This window comes from Podarcis raffonei, chromosome 5 (assembly GCF_027172205.1).
Source record: "Podarcis raffonei isolate rPodRaf1 chromosome 5, rPodRaf1.pri, whole genome shotgun sequence".
In the NCBI taxonomy this organism is placed as follows: Eukaryota; Metazoa; Chordata; class Lepidosauria; order Squamata; family Lacertidae; genus Podarcis; species Podarcis raffonei.
Window position 1 is genome coordinate 41,749,492 of NC_070606.1, and position 20,533 is coordinate 41,770,024.

A 20,533-nucleotide genomic window follows, 5' to 3' on the forward strand; every position below is an offset into this window, starting at 1 on the left:
CAACATATCGTTCAAAATTGGTTATGAAGTCCACAGCATGATAACGGTTTCATAAAGAACAACTGAACTAGCTTAGTGAACTATGGCTTACAAAGCAAGAGAACCCATGGTTCACCAGTTTAAATGTCATGGCAAATTTACACTTTGCTATTAGCTTATGGGCCAGTGTGGGGATTTGGGACTGCAGAAATTGAAACACCAGATGGCAGGGTTGATTATGACAACAGCAACAACTATTATTATTATTATTATTATTATTATTATTATTATTATTGACTTGCTTTTGTAGCACCAAGCAGTTATTTGGTGTTGCAAATGAGGAATTCAATTATGCAGTGGTACCTTTGTAGTCGAACGGCTTGGCTCCTCAGCAAATTGGCTCCTGAATGCCACAAACCCGGAAGTGAGTGTTCCGGTTTGCAAATGTTTTTCAGAAGCTGAATATCCAACGTGAGTGCAGGAAGCTCTTGGAGCCAATTGGCTGTTTTGGGAGTCGAATGGACTCCCAGAATGGATTAAATTCAAGATCCAAGGTACCACTGTAGTTACATTAGAAATGATACTATATGTAAGTAGTATATATAAGTATATGTAAGTATATGTAAGTAGACATGAATGATCTAGAAGTAATCATATACAACTAGAACATATGCAGAAAAATGTGTTGTGTAAACTTACCATTTGTAGATAATAAGAAGTGAGCAGCATTCTGTTGTGGTAACCACCTAATTTTATTAATTTTTTCCTCAATTTCTAGACTTTTCAAGTAGTCAAACTCAGGTTCATGACTCTGAAAGGTACTGTAAACATTATATTCTCCCCTTGAATGAGGACGGCTTTTGTTCTGCAAGGGAACACACATGTGTGAAAAAGTAATTTTTGTAGCATGCACATACTAAGCAGATAAGAATTAACAAAGATTCCAACAATATCAGAAGTTATTCAATAAACAAATATACTGAATTTATTAAAGCATCTACCTGCCCTCACACTTGCAAAGTACAACAGGAAGAGGTTCTTGCATGATAAAGAGGCAACGGAAAGGGTGCAAAGAAGCTGTGTTCACATGTGTGTGAACAAAGAGAGAACCAAGGTTTGTGCTGCAACATATAACAGTCACAGAAGCAAACTGTTTTCAATCTGCCTCTTTGACTAACGGTTTTGCAGCAAAAACTTGAGAGCTCCTGCCTATATGTTGGCAAACAGCTTTCTTGAATCATAGCCACGTCTATTGAAAGGTAGGCCTTTACAACTTTATCTGTCATACAAGTTGCAAAAGGAATTATTTACATAAAGGAGAAAAAAATTCAGAAGGGCTGACCTACTGAATGACAGGTTGGAATATACCACTGTTCATTTAATTCAAGAAGTGTAATAAATAGCAGTGTTCATTTTATGATCAAGAAGGGGAAGTAGCTTTGAGATAAAGCACATGCTATCCATGTAGCGAATCCCCAGATACATAGTCTCCCCATAGGCTGGGAGAGACGACTGCCTGGGACATTAGAGAGCTGTTGCCAGTGATATGGGGCATAAAGTTTTCCAATACTTTATTTTTTAATGGAAAAAAATCTGTTTCATAAGTAACAACGAATGGTTGCCAGCAGCAATCAAATATTAGACAAGCTGGGCAGTTTTTAGATTTATTTACCAAATAAAAGTAAAATGGACCTAAGTTGCATGGAAAATTTTTCTAACTCAACTTCCCCCCTCCCCCCAAAAAAATCACTGGCTGTTGCCAAATCAGAGAATATAATACTGGCCCAATGGTTTAAGTCAGTATATGACTGTTTCACGGTTCATAAACTTGGAGCAATGTCACAAATTATCTTTAGTCAGAGAAACCTAGCTCCATTACACATATCTGGAAGCACCATTTAAAAAAAATAAAAGTATCATTCCTTTGTTGTTGCTTTGAAAAAGCAAATGTATGGAATCAATTCACTTGTTCTTGCAGCTACTAATTTTTAACTATTCTGAAAACGAGGATCTTCTTGATTAGCTTTGCATGTGTGTTTTCCACAAAGTTTTAAATCAGAATTTCTTCCTCATCTGTAGTAAGGTAAGCAGTATTGCAACTGGCTTTTCCCCTTTTACAAAATCTGAAATAAAGCAAGGCTATTCTTGCCTTGCAGTGCTGCAAGACCTCATTATTTTGTGAACCTTAAACTCCTCTCAGTGCACAAAGTGGACTGCAGCCCTAGTTGGAATGAAGACTTACAGGTTCCTGAGATGGTGTGAATAAATCAGACAGCTTTTTCTAGTACCTTTCTATTTGCAGTTCCTAAAAGTATCAGCAAGTTTTCTCTATTTTTTGTTAAGTCCTCTCTCTAAAGATTGCCAAAGACAAATGTGCATTCCTTAACACAATGGTATGACTTAGTGCACACTTTCCCCTTCAACTGACACAATACCTATGTGATAAACACGTAAAATAAAAACTAGTAGCCAACCCAAAAATCTTTCTCATCAGTGGCTAAGGATATATATGTATTGCTTAACCTTTCTTAGTCATCTTATTGCATTCTTTTTCAGAATAGTTGAACAAGCAATAAAGAACAGATGTTCCTCAAGCCATTCTATTCCTACTTATAAATGTACATACAACTAATGTAGGTAGTATCATCTGAAAATGAGTAATCTGAAGAATGACTGTGACTTAATGAATTCTGGGGGAAAACATCAATGTACTTGAAATAGTTGGCAGGTAAAGTATAAAGATCAATTTTTAAAAGAAAATAGCTTGATCATAAATTAAAACTGATGATGTGATGTTGTGATACCATTCACTTTAAACATAAACTGCAAGGGAGAAGAACCACTTTTTTATTGTTTTGAATGGCACTGACCTCTGGTTCCCTTTGAAATATAACCACTCTGCCACCCTTGTCTCCTGTTGCAAGAAGATCTCCAGAGTAATTAAATTCAACTGTTGAGATAATGTCAGCTGTAAACAGAAAACAGAGACAAAAGTATTATAATGTGTAAAGTGAGCCAAGTACCTTAAGAACAGGGTATACAATTGAACGGACAACAGGTCCACATGAATTTGCAAGCTGATTTTCAACCGTACTATTAAAAGTGATGGGTTCTCTCTACAAGCTTTCATCACCTTTTAAGTAGTCCAAACATCATGAAGAACAATCTCAAATTTGTGCACTCAACACTGAATGTGGAAATGTTAAAGATAACAAGATGCAGGGGAGGCTGGCTCATTTCAGTGAATGGAGCATTGCCCCACCAAATCCAATCTGCTGTCAGCCAATCCCCACCTGCCTGCCTTACCTACAACCATTTCAGGGAGTAGCACTGACTGTCAGGTTCCTCCTTCTTATGACTCTAAAATCAAAGAATCACAGAACTGTAGGGTTGGAAGGGACCTCTAGTCCAACCCCCTACAATGCAGGAATCTCAAGTAAAACATCCAGGACAGGTGGTCATCCAGCCTCTGCTGAAAAGCCTCCAAGGAAGGGGAGTCCACAACCTCCTGAGAGAGTCCATTCCACTGTCGAACAGATCTTACTGTCAGAAAGTTCTTCCCGATGTTTAGTTGGAATCTCCTTTCTTGTAACTTGAATCCAATGGTTTGGGTCCTACCCTCTGAGCAGAAAAAAAAGCTTGCTCCATCTTCCATGTGACAGCCATTTAGATATTTGAAGAAGGCTATCATACCTCCTCCCAGTCACTTTTTTCCAGGCTAAACATACCCAGCTCCCTCAACCTTTCCTCATAAGCCTTTGTTTCCATCTTGACCACCCTCCTATGCACACAGAACAGAACAGAACAGTACTATGACTTCCCTTGATCTGGACACTATACTTCTGTTGATGCAGCCTAGAACAGCATTAGCTTTTTTCACTTTTCACTGCTTCATAACACTGTTTACTCATGTTAAGCTTGTGGTCCACTAAGATCCCCAGATCCTTTTCACACATACTACCAGCAAGCCAGGTGTCCCCCATCTTATATTTGTGCAGCTGGTTCTTCCTGCCTCCACGTAGAACCTTACATTTGTCCCTATTGAAATTCATTCTGTCAGTTTGGTCCCAGTTCTCCAATCTGTTAAGACAGTCTAGAATCCCAATTCTGTCTTCTGCAGCATTGGCTACCCCTCCCAGTTTGGTGTCACCTGCAAATTTGATTAGCACCCCTTCAATTCCTTCGTCCAAGTCATTTATTTTGCTTCCACTGTAGAACTCAGCAGGGAGAAGGATGTGGACAAAACTAGGAGTCAGTTTTGCCTGTCATTGGCTGTGGCTCCGGGAGTCATTGTCTCCGACGCTTTCTCCTGTTTGCCTTCCTCCCTACCAGTTACAATGGGCACCAGCTATGGATGTCAAGATGCCTTTTGAAATTCGCAAGCAGCTTAGGCGGTCATGGATGCTCAAAGTACAAAAAGGAGGCCGCCTATATGCAGTAGTGGTCGGTGGGGCAGTGTAGGCAGGGTTGGTCACCAGTCTTCTGAACACCAGGCGCCATTGCTGGTTCCTGAGAGGCCGCTGAGCCTCCACGATGTCATTTCCCCTCCCTGCTCTGCTGCACCAACAGCTACTGCCTGCATTTAAAAGCATGCAACCTAGCTCTACTGTAACAATATGACAAATGACAATTTAGGATAAAATTGGGCACACATACCATCGGCTCCTGACAGAAACATCAACGGTCTGAGAGAACTGTTGGGGTAGCTCCTTTCCCACACTCCCTGGAGCTCTGTGTGACCTGAGGGAAGGGAGAAGCGAGGGAGCCCAGGCCAGGAAGCTTGTGCCATCAGCTCCCAGTTGGCCCGAGAAGACTTTACTACTGTACATTTGATATAATTTATTTGCTTTACTATTTTAAAACGGTAAACTGCCTTGGATGCCTTGGCAGAGCAGTGGTATATAAATGCAAATAAATAAATAATCCTAGTAATGAATGTTGTCTAAAGGTCATGGGTGCATAAGCCTAAACTCTACCTAAAGGACACATGGAAAGCCACTCAGTGTTTTATTTATTTGTTTGACAAAATGTATATATGATTGATTGTAATAATACCTCTAACACAACAACATTTGAAAATGTGGCTTTCCATTTTAAAAAGCCCTCAAGGTTATAGAAAGCTACAAACACTATGTCCATGGCATTAATTTATCAGCTTGGAAGGGATAAAACATATTGGGTTGGATCCAGTCTTGCCCTTCAATGGATGAAAGAGCTCCTTGAACATTATCTAATAACCAGACGTAATCTGTTCCCCAACCTGCTTGGTTATTATATTCTATTGTGCGAGAAAGATTACTGCTACACTGAATGTACTTACTAGCATTAAGATTCTAAATTTTGAATTATTCAGTGAATAAATTTGAAACACCACAATAACAGAGCTGAGGAGAGAATGGAGATATTCCTTTTTCTTAAGGAAACATGCTAAGATATTGGCAGACTTGAGCAAATCTCAATAAAATGAGAATGAAGTCTGCAGTGCTTTCTATGCCCCCACACCCATTTCCCTTACCACAAGGTAACACTCTGATGTCAGTATTCCTAGAGTTTACTTAATTCCTCTTCCCTCTAGTGAGCAGTATAAGCAGGGTAATAGTGATTTCTAAAGTTAAGGTACACACTATCATGCTAAACCTATAGGCCAGAATCCAAGTAGCTACACAGATGCACACTCAAACACACCTATGTTGAATCAGTGAGATGTGTATTCAACATTAGGAAGAACTTTCTGATGGTAAGAGCTGTTCAACAGTGAAAAAAAACCTACCTTGGAAGGAAGTGAACTTTCCTTCATTGGAGGTTTTAAAACAGAAGTTGGGTGTCATGGATTATTTGGCTGTGATTCCTGCATTGCAGGGGGTTGGCTAGATGACGTTTGCATTCCCTTCCAACTCTACAATTCTATGATACTATGAACTGCTTCAGTTTCAAAATTAACTAATTATGTGGCATAGGATGTGCTTGTGTTTGGGCTGCTTCACACAACTGAACCTCACAACTTGAGGAGACAGTACTACACAGTTGTGTAGCTCTGTGGACCCTGGCCTCACTCTTTTATGTTTCTTAGGCTGCAATCTGAAGCAGTCTCTACTGAAGACATAGCAACATGCTTTGGAGAAAAACAGGTCTGGGATGGTAAAATTAGTATTTTAGATTAATAAAACGAACCACCTGCGAACAGATTTCCATAACCTTTGGGCAGTTAGTGAGATAATTTATCTGGCCCATATAAATGTAATAATGGATGGTGTTGGAGAGGAAATAATTTCTTGTTTTAAAGTTATGCATGGATATTCAAAGCTCCATATTAACAATTTTAGATGCAATAACGGGAAACAGGAAGTGTAAGCCAATGAGCATAAGCTTGTGCTGTCTGAAATGGTTTGTATCTTCTACCACACATGTGTTTTTTTATGCAAATGAAAACCCTAGAGAACTAGATTAGAATATTCTTTGAATGACTTCCATACTAAAAAATGACGTCACCCATAGTTCTCTAGAAAGATGCCTTCATTACCTCTAGTAAGAGCTACCAATCTTTATAACATTCAGTCTGCTAGCTCAAATTGAATTCCTAGTCATAGGCAGACTTCAGAAATCGCTAGTTATGGGGCCACATGACCCGGAAGCTGTCTGCGGTTAAACGCCAGCTCCCTCGGCCTATAGAGCGAGATGAGCGCCGCAACCCCAGAGTCGTCCGCGACTGGACCTAATGGTCAGGGGTACCTATACCTTTACCCTTGTTACACTATACATTGAAATTAGAGATATACTTAAAACTTTTATGGATTTGTGGTTCATTAAGTGACCCAAGAAGGTGTAAAATATGAATTATGTTTGATAACAAAGGGAGTAGAATATGCAAGTTCTTAACCAATTTAGAGTCTCTAGAACACAAATATCAGCCTAAGTGGGAACAATATATGCTGATTAAATAATATACCCAGAAATTACAGATTGTTGATGGAAATGTGAAATGCCTGGAACAAATATATTCCACCTTATTAGGCATGTATGAAGATTCAGACATTTTAGAATTTTATCAGAAATTCTAGTAAAAAATATGCCAGCAGATCCAAAGGTAATAGTTGGTTATCTTAAGAATGGCATACTAGAAGAAGACACAGAAATAACAATTTGCTAACGACAGCCAGAATTACCATCTCCCCTTCTGCAGATTTCTGTCTACAGTGGTACCTCGGGTTAAGTACTTAATTCATTCCGGAGGTCCGTACTTAACCTGAAACTGTTCTTAACCTGAAGACCACTTTAGCTAATGGGGCCTCCTGCTGGCGCCGCGCCGCCGGAGCACAATTTCTGTTCTCATCCTGAAGCAAAGTTCTTAACCTGAAGCACTATTTCTGGGTTAGTGGAGTCTGTAACCTGAAGCGTATGTAACCCAAGGTACCACTGTAGTTATCATATATATGCTGTGGGGCAGGGAGGCTTGCATGAATCTAAATGTATGTCATTAAGTGTCCCTCAAACCAAAGGGACAAGCCGATATATGACTTTGCTGCCCCCCATCCACCAAAACAGGCATAGATATTGCTGGGGAACCAGCATTGTAGCTATGTATGATAACTGGACAGTTCCACATTTGTGAGATCCTGTGCTGGTAGAGGCTAGGAAACAAGGATTTGCAACCACTAAGTAGTCAAACACAGCTTCAGTTTGGTAAAGGATATTTTGCATCAGAGAAGGGCACAGAGAAGAGAGTGCTTCCTTTGCCACTCACTTTCTTCTCCTTCATGCTAGGGATCCAAAACTGCACTTGTAAGTAACATGGTCGGAAAACTTAAAACATGGGTGGGACTAAGAGACATGGGGTTAAGTCTCTTATCCATGCTGTAAATGGCCTCTTCATGAGGATTTTTTTAAAGAGCAATAGATCAGAGAATTCCAGGCTGAAGCGAAAAATGCAATTTGGCCTCAAGTGCCACTAGCTGGTTTCTCAAGCTAAGATTTGACAACCAGTTTTGAGGTTTTTGAACACCTGCATTCTAAGAAGGCATTTGGCAAGCTTTGTCAATGAGCCCAGATCCACCTTGGAGCAAATTCCCAGCATTCCCAATGCACATCTTCTACATCAAAGTGCAACAATAGTTGAACCTCACCCATAGAGAGTGGGGAGAATATACCGTATTTTTTGCTCTATAAGACTCACTTTTTCCCTCCTAAAAAGTAAGGGAAAATGTGTGTGCTTCTTATGGAGCGAATGCAGGCTGCGCAGCTATCCCAGAAGTCAGAACAGCAAGAGGGATCGCTGCTTTCACTGCGCAGCGATCCCTCTTGCTGTTCTGCGCAGCGATCCCTCTTGCTGTTCTGGCTTCTGAGATTCAGAATATTTTTTTTCTTGTTTTCCGCCTCCAAAAACTAGGTGCATCTTGTGGTCTGGTGCGTCTTATGGAGCAAAAAATACAGTAATGATGAGGCGAATGTGCAATAAACTAGTGTTCCTCAAGGCTCTGAGCACCAAGCAAAGAAGATTAGATTGAACAGACCACTTGCTCTTCCAGCATAGTTCTACTAGAACTATGGTGAAAGGAAATTCAATAGTGATATAGAATGTTGTACCAATACTGTAACTACTCAGCTTTGGCGCAAGCCCATAACACATGAGCTAGCCACACATCCACCAACTCAGGTTCAAGACCTGATACACTATTTTGCAATCTTCTTTTCCAGATGGTACTAGACATGTACAACTTATTTTAGAGAAAACATTAATTTTCCGCAACTGCTATACCTTCCCATAAGATACTGAAAATAATGACCCAAGAGATTCTAACCACTAAGCATTTTGACAACAAATGCTTTCCCTCTACAGGGAAAACTTAGGTGCTTGAATGAAAATGCACCATTTAGAAAGATTTTATATGTGAATTTTTGTGAACAAGTTATAATCACTTCTATTCTTAGACAGCCTCTAACTAGAGTGATATGGGAAGCTATGTTAGTATACAACTACAAATAGCAAATTAAGGCTCCTACATTAACAGCATCTATGCACGAACAAAAACTAAAGATTAAGCATAAGACAAAAAAGTCCCTTCAAAACAAAGTAATCCAAATCTTGTAATTTAAAAAATAAACTCAAAACACAGCCATTGAATTATAACAATCAGACAAGACCTCTTATTGTGGTGCTTCATTCAAGCATCTGGGAAATATTTTTATACCCAGTATGCTTAAAGCCTTGTGTTTGCCTGCATATAGCTATAAATGGTTTACTATCAGCTGAATGGAAAGGTTAAGCTGCACAGATGGACCTCTTGAAGCAATTGTTTTCCGCTATAAAAAAAATCCCCTCTTTTCCAACAGCATGATTTCAGCAACTAAGACAAAATACACACTTATAATTTTGCCAGAGATTCTAAGAGAACACAGAAGAACTCAGTAAGCAATCTTGTCCTATTATCTGGGAGCAGTTTCATACTACCATGATAATGTCATACGACACATAACATTAATCAGGCCACCTGACTTTCTTATGTATGGAACTAAAAGTCGCCTTGTTCAGAAAACTCTTTGAAGCACATTTTTATTGATGAACTAGATTATGTTCCTTCTGAAGTGCCAACAGGATTGTCTAGGCACAGTACACTGTATGCATATTGGGTCTCCGATTCCACCCACAAAAGGTCTGCATTTGTTTTGTATCATATATGCAAATGTATGCCCTATTTTGTGGGTAGGACAGAGGGCACAAACATGTGTCAGGGGCCACAAACAAGCAGTAAGACGTCTGACAATGTCATCAGATGAAGTTTTCCCATAACTGCATTTCTATGCTAGAAAAGGCTTAACTTATATCTTTAAACCAGAGTTAGAAAAAGCCTTTGCTATTGTATTTTGCTTTTGGAGGCAACACTATTGGCCAATCACTGATACACTAAAATCCCTGTATGTCCCAAATATATGTTGTGGGCAATAACATGCAACCAGGAAGACATTCTTTTCCACATATTTTAACAATTATTTGAATTATCAACATTACGTTAACTATTATAAACACCACAAAATGTATCATTTAGCATACATTTTACAAACATAGGTGCCATAGTTCATGGAATTCTGTTGCAGGACTAAGTCTAGAAGCTATTTTGGAAAATTGCTTCCACAAACTTATGTTAATCTGTGCATGATGACTACGCATTTTCTTCTTATTCCAAACCATGTCCTCTATGTCATCAAAGTGTAACTTGCTTTAATTATTTTTCAACAGAAGTCTACCACAAGGTCATAATTAGGTGGCACCTCCACAACAGATGGACCTGGCATAGAACTATTTTTGGTCCTGCATATAAGTGCTCATCAAAGAGAAGGTTCAGCAAAACTCTTGAATAGAGCTGGGTGATCAACATACAATCAATATATCACAAGGTTTTCAACGTTGTGATATATCATCAGCTAAACATCGCAATATGCCGATATATCACAATGTCTGAAATAAGGATGAAGCTATGTAGAGTAATTGTCATGCTTCATTGTTTTTCCCACATCGTGATTTTTGCATAGCACGTACACACACACACACACACACACACACACACACACAATATTTCCAGGTCAAATATCATGAAACTGACATCATGATATAGACTTCAGACCAGTTTGGGACAATATGTTGATAACCCAGTCCTACTCTTGGTTCCAGTTCTGATAGGAAGACTGAAACGCCAATCAGTTATAGGAAAATGTACCTTTTTTGCAGGATGCTAGTATCAAACCTTTTTTGTTTGGATTCAGTGTCAATCTGTTACCCCTTCTCCACATGGCTACATCTTTCCACATATTCAGAACAGATAGGGTTGCCCTATGTCCTCTTTTCCCATGACATGTCCTCTTTTTCAGGGGTAAAATTTGAGGCAAATTGCATCATAGCATCCTCTTTTTTGCTCTTCAAAATATGGCAACCCTAAATAGCAGCACCTCAATGTTTAGTAATTAAAGCAAGGAGTTGGGTGTCATCTGCATACTGATGGCACCTCACTCCAAAAAGGTTGATGTTCTTTCTCAGAAGTTTCATTAAGATGTTAGCAAAACTGGCACTGAACCCTTTGAAATTCCACAAACCAATATCTAGGAGGCAATTCCACAATCTAATCCCCCGAATCCCTAATAATCACTGGTTGGACACTGTTTCTGCCTGTTCCTTTTTGCTGCAAATTAAAATTCCCATGGGACATTAAAACATGACCTGTAAGCCTGTTGTGTATGCTATTTTTTCTAATGTTCCCGCATTGGTGTTCCCATGAAGATACAACCCTCTTTATATTAAAATAAATAGCAAATACTAACACATTTGCTTTCAAGACACTTGAAGGGAAGCATGGAATATCTGCAAGGTATGGTGAACACTAATGCTGAGGCAATGGAGGGGCACATGTTTTGCTCTGGAAATGTTCCCAATACGGAAGATTACCTGATGACTGTATAAGCAATGTTATCCACAAGTAATGCATGAAAAACTATTTATACACACTTCATAGCTTTTGCACTGTATGTTCACTTTTTCTACAGGATGCTTTTACTATATGTGGATCCTTACCAGTCTTTTTGAGACTATCATCCTGATTCCAACTTTGGCAAAAAGTTTAATAGCTAGCGCCCCAAATCCTTAAATTAGAATGCAAACATCTTATTGGGATGTTTAAGTGTTACATCTGTTTGTCTCTCAAAAATGAGGACAATTCTAAGCTAAAGTCCATTGAATTTACTAGCTATTTAGATCAGTTAAGGTAAAAGTAGTTCCCAAGTGACAGAACATACAACAGCTACTCAACATATTTCCTGTTCACTTGGTGGCCTAAGTAGGTTTGAATGCCTGTGATGTTTCAGAAAGTTAAAATACCTATACCTGCTAAATTCTATAAGCAATATACTGTTTTGCTAACATTTTTAGATTTATACCTTTAGTTTCTTCAGTTACTTATTTGCAATACTCAGGTCTAATCCATTTTTAACAATATGACAAAGTATAACAATCATTTATACTTTTAAGATTTTCAAAGATTAGGCATATATCTTCTCAATAGGCAGCAAAAGGTTATAAGAATCAGTCATGATAGTACTATATTTTGTTTCTAGGCCACATTACAGCATTGAAGGAATTAATCAATAGCTTGCCAAATCAGCGATAGAAGAAAGGTGAGGATCCGTCAGATCAGCACTGCTGTTCTTCTGTCTCTAAGCAGAAAGTCAGTCAGCAACATTGCTTTGACCTTAAATGCCCTGTGCCTGTATTTAGACACATGAGGGAGGTTTGGTAGTAGGAATAAGTTGCCTGCATGAAATGAACTTTCATATTTGATTTTGCTTCAAACTAAGCTCATGATCCTGGAGCTGTGCATTGGTGTACTAGATAGGGTTTCTGTGCCTTCAACTATCCACAGAAAAATACAATGAACTGATGGCTTGGTCAACCCTTTACTGCACAGAAACATGAAGGCATGAGTACAACCCGAGTGTACTATCTCCCCCGCTTTACTATAGTATGATAATCATTAGGAAGCTTTTCTTACTACATATAAATTATCTGATTTTTTAAAATCATCTTTTGAAAGGAGGCACTGTGGACCTAACATACAGGGCATGATCCTGGGAAGCACATGAACCCCAGTAAATTACTAATAAGTATCCCTATCAATTCCTTTCACATAGCTTTATGTAAATTCAGAATGGTAACCAGTTAAAAACATACTGGATTTTTTTGATCAGTTGACTAGATGAACTTGATGTTATTTCTAACACTTTGATTTTTATTAATTGGTCCTAAACAACTCTTTAAATGCACAAGTTTTGAAAAATCATGCCATGGTATGGTTTGGCATAAGAACTGCAATTTTGCCAAAGAAAATAAGCAGAATGACCAGCAGTACACATATTTCCTTGAGTCTTCCAATTGCAGTACAATTTTTCAGAAGGTAAGGTATAGCAGCAGTCCCTTCAATCTTCTTTTCTCTACATTATACCACCCATGCACAGACAGGAAGACCCCAACCTCTCTGCATATGCCAGGGGACTTGAGGGAGGGCCTGATGGTGACAACAAATAATAGCTTGCTTTTTAAGCAAGTTAGACCACTTGCTTATAGCAATGCTCTTAAAGCGCTTTGAACCATGCAGTTAGGAAGAAACTCTGCAGTGCAGGATTACAGGCATGAGTGCCAAGACATCTGCCCAGCTGAAAATGAGTTTGCTGAAAAATCAAAGTTGCTTCTGTATGGAATTAGTCACATCCTTCAAATGTAAAACCAGAGAATCTAGTGTTGCTAATAAGAAAGATGGTTTGAAATGAGTACGTTTCTCAAAATATTATGCCTCTTGGAGCATGTCTTATGTGATATGGTACATTCTTGTATAGCTTAGGGATTCAATTTCTTGCTTGCCTGAAGTAGTGGTTTCCCCTGGCTGAACAGACATGCATCAGCAGATGGCTCCTCCCCTCCATCCACTTTTCATCACCAGTGTGTATAGGAGCCTGCATGCACAGCCACAATATTTATGTTTTTGAATCCCCTGAATTTGTTTTATTTCTTTTTACATACTTTTCTGTTTTTATACCGTTTTATTGATTTTAGGCTATAGTTTTGTTATAACAAATGCTTTTATACTGTACACAGTGTACACCACTTTGGGATTTTAAAGATAAGGAGCGGTTTGGAAATGCTTTAAAATAAATAAATAGAATTGCTACAGTGCTATTGCTCAAGATGGGAGAAAGCACAACAGGGTTTTACCATCTACATTAGCAACATTTAAAGGGTGGACAGGTCCAAACGCACCAGTCCTACCATACTGTGTGGCAAAGAACACACCAAAGGCAAAATTAATGGTGTGCAGCATGTACAAAGTGCTGACAATGTACGTAGGGAGAGTGGGAGTGGGTAAGTGATGGGGCAAGAAAGGAAGATTCTGCAAAGCTCAGTTACTATGTTGAGGATCAAGTCAGTTTACATATCTGGTTGATACAAAGCTTCAAAATCAAAAGCATTTTTAAAGTTGTTATGTACAACTTTCCACCCCAGAAAAAAATGTTTTATAGTTAAAATATAAGCAAAAGTGATAGTTAACCATACAATCCTTAACATGTCTATGGAGAACTATGCCCCACCAATTTCAATGGGCTATTCTAAGGTGTATATATGATTGCAGCCTCATTTACCAAAATATCTTGCTATACTCAAATCAGCACTTTCGAGCCCATTATTATTCGAATAGCTCCACATCTTTCTGTACCAGATCAATACAAAATAAGTGGCATGTGAGATCATTTCAATAAATGCCTTGAAATTTTCACTTATTTAAAGCTACACATACCGTATTTTTCGCTCCAGAAGATGCACCTTTTTCCTCCTAAAAAGTAAGGGGAATGGAGTATGGAGCGAATGCAGGCTGCGCAGCTATTGCCGAAGCCAGCACAGCAAGAGCGAGAGCTGCGCAGTGCTTCTGGGTTGCTGGCTTCCTGGCTTCAGCAATAGCTGCACAGCTTGCTCTGGCTTTTCAGGGAGGTGGGAGAAGAGACAGAGGGCAGCCCATCAGTCCCTTCTTCCACCTCCTGGAAAAGTCAGCAAGAGCCACTTTATCTTTAAAGAGCCACACCAAGCGAGCATGTCTGTGGCTCTTGCTGGCTTTTTTTGTTTTCCTCCTCTATAAACTAGGTGCGTATTATGGTCGGGTGCGTCTTATAGAGTGAAAAATACGGTGATTCATAAGAATGCATTTAAACACTCCCAAACACCGATTCGTTACTAGTTGTGATGTTTCAGCACAAAAACATCATCATAAAATAAAAGTATAAAGTTCTTTACAGCTTATCTAAAATTCAAGTTTAAAGGATATTATTAAGCCACAGCAAGATATGGTGTGGTCAATCAACTTGTAGCCGATAACCTCAAGGCAGGAGTCGGCAAAGTTTTTGTGGCTTGGGCTGGTTCACGGTCACGCAGACGCTGCGGTGGACCGGAGTGCGTGCATGCATGCGCAAACGCTATTTTTGGCGCTCCTTCCAGCGCGGAGGAGGCGCGCGCAGCTTCCCATTGGCTGCAGGAGCTTCCTGCAGCCAATGGGAAGCCGGCCAGTGTTGCGGAAGGCATTCCCTGCTCTGTTCTGCGCCGGTTTAGCATAGCGCATGGGAGCCGACTGACCGGCAGGGGTGCATGATCCAGTTAAGTGGCCCATGGACCTTAGGTATCCGACCCCTGCCTTAAGGGCAGCTTCACACAATATATAATGGCTGTGTTTGGAAGTGCACATGTCAGCTTAATAAGTCATTAAGATTTGTGAACTTCATACTGTGGCTTGTTTCAGAGCCATTAACAACACTTTGTCAGTTCAAACAAAGCCAGAAATGATAGTTAATCTCAGATTTCCTGGTTTATTTGCTCACTTGTGCAAGGAAAGGAACAAAGAGGCTGATGCACACCGACCAGTCTATTACACATCTTGATTAATTAATCAGGTACAAGTGTCCAGAACTGTCCAATATGTGTTTACAACAGTATGTACAGACAACAGGGAACTATAATCCCTAATTCCCAGTTCCATAGTACAGTACAGGTGACTCCCCACTTATGAAGAGTTACGTTCCAGGGCCCCACATGCATAAGTGGGGAGCCTACTGCAGTACATACAGCTTCCAGCCCAACAGCTGTTGAATGGGGTAGCACGGCAGCAGTGAGAGCTCCTGCATACCATTTCAGAGCCCCTGGAGAGTTTTGTTTTGTTTTGTTTACTTTTGGATGACTGATGTCCTCTTCAGGCTCTGGGGAGGGTTTCCTTGTGAGCCACAAGGACTTTCCAGCTCTCTCTCACTGTTTTAGGTTAGTTAGTTATTTGTTGGCACCACGCATATACGTGGTCACGTGCAAAGTTGATCACACACAAGTTGGGGGATGCCTGTATTATTATAAAAATATAGTACCCTCAATTTGATGGGTACTTTACAGAGTAAAGACAAGACTTTGGCCTGGAGAAAAGAATTCTGTATTATTTCTTCAAGTAGCAGAAAGTCAACAGTCAGGAGAGAAATCAAGGCTCGCATTACGCTACAAGAAACTGACAGGAAAATAAAAATGTTATGAACAGGGAGATGACACATTCTTGTCAAATTTTCCCACCCAGCATTGCCTACCTATATGGAGTTATGGTGGAATGTATAGTACACATGAATGCCAGTGCTGAAAACATTATATATATTAGGTTCTGATGCAATAATGTGTTCCTAAAATCTGAATTAATATAGGTCTTATAGGATGAATTTATGTGTTGTTCAGAGGGAGAAGATTGTTGCACAACTTAGAAGCCTATTTTGCACACATATACATAAAATACACACCTCCATACATTGTGTGATTAGTGCAAAAGCTAGAAGGAAGTTGGCAATGTAATTTTCACCATGGGGGTATCACTATTAAGATGGCATTACACAAATATATGAATAAAAAATTACGGGCCTCATTTTCTAAAACTATTATAGGTACAGTCCTATCCACACTTACCTGGAAGCAAGTTCCTTTAAAATCCATGGTATTTAAGTAAAAAAAATATTTTTGGATAAGAACAGAAAGGAAAACATGTTACTGACAAATATATCAGGCTTGATTCTATTAACTGTGATACTGCAAAATGCAAGCAACTACTTGCATGTGTTTGAAGTACTCTGATCTATGACATTTTAATTTTAATCCTGAAAAACTGGTTAAGTTCTCAAATGTGCTGCCTGAATGTCAGTTTTCTTTGTAGCATATACTTTTGTTGATAGTTTTTCTTATGCCCAGTGCAGAAAATTGTTATTTTTAAGATTAGTTGCATAACTCTCTATATTGCCTTATCTCTAAAGATTATAAAATGTTACTGACAAAACAGCAAAAACATACTATCATCAATTATAGTGCCCTTCTTTGGGGCCCAACAACCTAAATGTAATTTCTTTTACAAAGCTTCTTGAACAAGTTGTTTCAAAAATAGCGGTAAGGAAAATGGAAGCAAGATGTGAAATTATGTCCAAATAAACAAGGACAAAAATTAGAGCTGAGATGCTGGTTAAGTGAATTTGTTATCTGGCTATGGTCAAATATTTTCAAATATTCCATAAAATAAAACATGCCCTTGTACATGTAGCATAGTATATTCCGATATACTAATATAACATGCACACAACCCACATTTAATAGCAAGTTTGTCCTATTCTGCACTCCAGTGTGGTTCTAACTTCTCTTCTCTAAATTAAGCCACACTAGCTTTTATAGCCATGTGATGGGTCACAATGCCCAGGAGTAGGAAATACTGAAAACTGTTATGGAAACAATGAGGCTTCCACATGATCTGGAAGGGTGTCTATAAAGTTTGAGAGGGACTGGACTCTGGAGCCCTCCAGAGAAGAGTAATTTTGATCATAAGCACAATATTCTTTCTTCCTTGAGACTGTTCTGAAAAAATAATGTGGACAGTAGATGGCAAATCACCCACTTTTTAAAACCAATTGCCAACCTTATAAAAACTAATTCTCATTAGCAAGTAGCTAGAAATTTATTTTCTCACAACAAAAATAAGTATACTGCAACAACTGTTTCAAAACAGGATAAACTGATATGCACTGCAGTCATTTATTACCATGAGCAAGAAAGTTTCAAGACTGAACATATGATCAAGGTATTTACGGAAAATTTTAGTGCCGTTAATTAATACTATAAATTCCCACCTGGTGCAAGACCAGGTATTTTATTCATGTAACCCCTTCCCCTTACACAAAGTAGCTAGAGACAGACACACATACTGTGGGTGTGGCTAATTGTTTCACTATAAATAGAACTCTAAATGCAACTCTCTACATAAATATTAACTGTGCTCAATATGAAAGCATGTAGACATCTTGTTACCAATGTTTTGCAGCTGGCTGCCACCCAGATACAGAACTGTGTGAAGACTATCAAATATCACTATCAAGGTTGAAAAACAATACTAGATTTAGTACACATACTGGAATTTATTTTACTACTATCCATTCTAGCACAGAACTCTTTCACATCTCACCAATAATTATTTATTGTTTCTACTACACTTATTCATAATGCTACAAGCAAACAGCAATAAAACCCACTGATGATTCAGAAGGCTTGACTATGCATAAACATCTTAATAAAACAAAGAATGGCAACTGAACCCAAGTAAGCATTAATGAAACTGTATTGCTTCTTGGAAAACACGCCACTTTCAGGAAAACAAACAGCGGTTCAAGAAAGTGTGGAAACTGCTTATCTGCAAGCCATTTTTAATTCTCTATTATGTTAAAAGGGTCACCTATTATCAGTCTGAGTATTAGTAATCACAGAAGTTTCAGTATCTTCCTCCAAACCACACCCTAAGTTGGCCTCTCCACTCTTGTAAAGAGAAAACCCACAACTTTTGTATTTTGAATTATTTTTAAACTACAAGAAGAATACAACACAAACTCAAATTAAAATGCTTTTAAGGACAGTAGTATAAGTGTTAAAAAATCCAAAATAACAAAAATTTTAATAAGAGTGTATTTAATAAGTTTACGAATACAACCTGTACACTTTCAAAAAGCAATGCAGACTCTTCATAAAACTCTAGAATACCATGGGTATCAGCCAGCTACTTTAATGAAGCAGCAACAGTTAGGCTGCAATTTTAATTACTAGATAATAAATCAAACAGAACTTTGTAAGATTTACTTTGGAATTAACATACTTAAGAATGAACTTTTAAGGCACTTTTACAGGCTGGGCTGGTTTTGGCTACAAACTTGTTCAATCTAACCTTGGTTGATATATCATTTTTAAAAGTACTCCTAAAGCTACGCATTGCCAGAAAGAAGACTTCACATTTCTGCTGCTATAAACTAAATTTCAGAGAAGGCTGCCTCCTCCCCTTCCATGTATGGCTAGAATGTAGCTTGACAACCTTGACAGACTGCTCCCCACTCCCAATCCTCTATTTCTTTTCGCTCCTCTTGTTCCACTGTCTGTCATTTCTCCCGGAACATTAAAAAAAGAAAAGGGGAAAAAAGACAGCAGTTTTCTGTACAGTGTGGAGAGGCAGAGCAAGCAGCAGCTTAGTCAGACTCTGCAATCCCCCCTACACATATTCAAAAAAAGGGGGAGGAAGATGGTGGTGGTTTGGTTTTGGGGGGGGGGAGAGAAGGGAAGAACCACAAAAAGGCGAGCAAAACGTAACACTTTCTCAAGACTAATGCTGCTTCCAGACCGAACAAGGGCCCGGGGTGGGTGGGGAGGGCACCGTCTCTCCCTTGCGGTGTGAACCAGGGTTCATCCTCAGCCCCTTCCTTCTTCCCATCCTGCGCTTGGGGACCTGCGGGATGCCTTGCAAGTGAAGGCCCATCAACCCTGCAGGAAGGGTGGAGGGGGGGGGGAGGTTGTTGCAGAGGAGAAGGGCCTGCAGCAACCTTGGGAGGGAGCTCCGGGATTAGCAGGAGCCTCCTCTACCATTATTCCTCCCCCCCCCACCCCCATTGCGGGAGGTTTTTAAAGCCGGGTCGAGAGGAAGTGAGGCCTTTCGGAGGCCCTTCCTTAGGAGCCCAGGGTCATTCCGTCCCCTAAACCCACCCACCCCTAAATAATAATTAAAACAACAACCATAACAACCCCCTTTACCTTCCGCCACGTCTTCGTCGATCGCCCCCTTCACCTGGGAGAAGCACCACTGGAAATCGTTGCTGCCGCCTCCGCCGCCGCCGGCCACCCCTGCGAGGAGACGGGAAAGGGAAGAAATGCAGTGAGAAGCCCGACCCTCGCCTCTCAGTATCTCTCTCAACCCAAGAGAAATAGGCCAAAGCCTTCCAGCTCCCTCAGCCCGGCTCCCCGAGGCCTCAGGCCTGCCTCCGCCCGCCAAGACCAGGGCCACCCAAACCAGCCCCATAGCCGCTGCCTCTGGTGCGCCCCTCTCCTCACCTGCCATGTCGCGCCGTGTGTGTGGCGGGCGGAGACCGGGGCCTAGCGAAGCCCGCGTGGCAGACGTAAACCGACCGCGACCGGAAAGGGAGCCGCTACCAGCGACGCCGGTGCCCGAGCTGCTGCCGCCGCTGCCCCTGCCGCTGCTGCTGCTGCTGTGGCGGCCGCCACCGCCAGCGCCGACGCCGCCGGAGGTTTGGGGGTTTCAAAATGGCGCCCATTGCCGGTCAGCCTGATCCGGTGACGTCATCCCCCTGCCAGCCTCCGCCGGGCGGAGGGAGGGAGGGAGAAGCCGGATGGGCCTGAATGAATGGTGTGTGTGTCTGTGTGGGAAGGGAGAGGCAGGCAGGACTAGGCGGGAGGAGGAAGAGGGGAGTCCTCGGGTGGTGGAAGCGGCTCTCTGCTCTCGCGTGGGTTGGAGGAGGTCGGTTCCCGCCAGGCCGGAGGAGGCTTCAGGTTCTCGCAGGGCTTGGAGGGAGACGGTAGCTCGAAAGGGAAGGGGGAAATTGGGCTGCTTCTCCCCCCCCCCCAAAAAAATAGGGGTTGAAAATCCAGCAGGGATTCGTGCCCTTCGGTGATGAACATGCCAGCAGTTAAAAGAGTCCTTCAAAC

The 20,533-nt window shown here is 40.5% G+C and overlaps 1 protein-coding gene across 3 annotated transcripts in view; it reads right to left on the minus strand.

The window, feature by feature from the left end:
* PPP2R2D (protein phosphatase 2 regulatory subunit Bdelta) overlaps positions 1-20,199 on the minus strand; it is a 29,566-nt gene extending 9,367 nt beyond the window's left edge. The window contains exons 1-5 of one of the 3 annotated variants that reach the window (XM_053388859.1): positions 19,922-20,180; positions 19,625-19,714; positions 4,636-4,719; positions 2,850-2,947; positions 679-844 (exon numbers count right to left, since the gene is read on the minus strand). In XM_053388859.1, the coding sequence (XP_053244834.1) occupies positions 679-844; positions 2,850-2,947; positions 4,636-4,719; positions 19,625-19,714; positions 19,922-19,928 (445 nt within the window). In that variant the 5' untranslated portion in view covers positions 19,929-20,180. Of the gene's footprint in view, positions 1-678; positions 845-2,849; positions 2,948-4,635; positions 4,720-19,624; positions 19,715-19,921 lie in introns of all 3 variants that reach the window. The other 2 variants (XM_053388861.1, XM_053388860.1) reach the window with 2 other exon arrangements.
* Between the last annotated feature and the right edge of the window lie 334 nt (positions 20,200-20,533).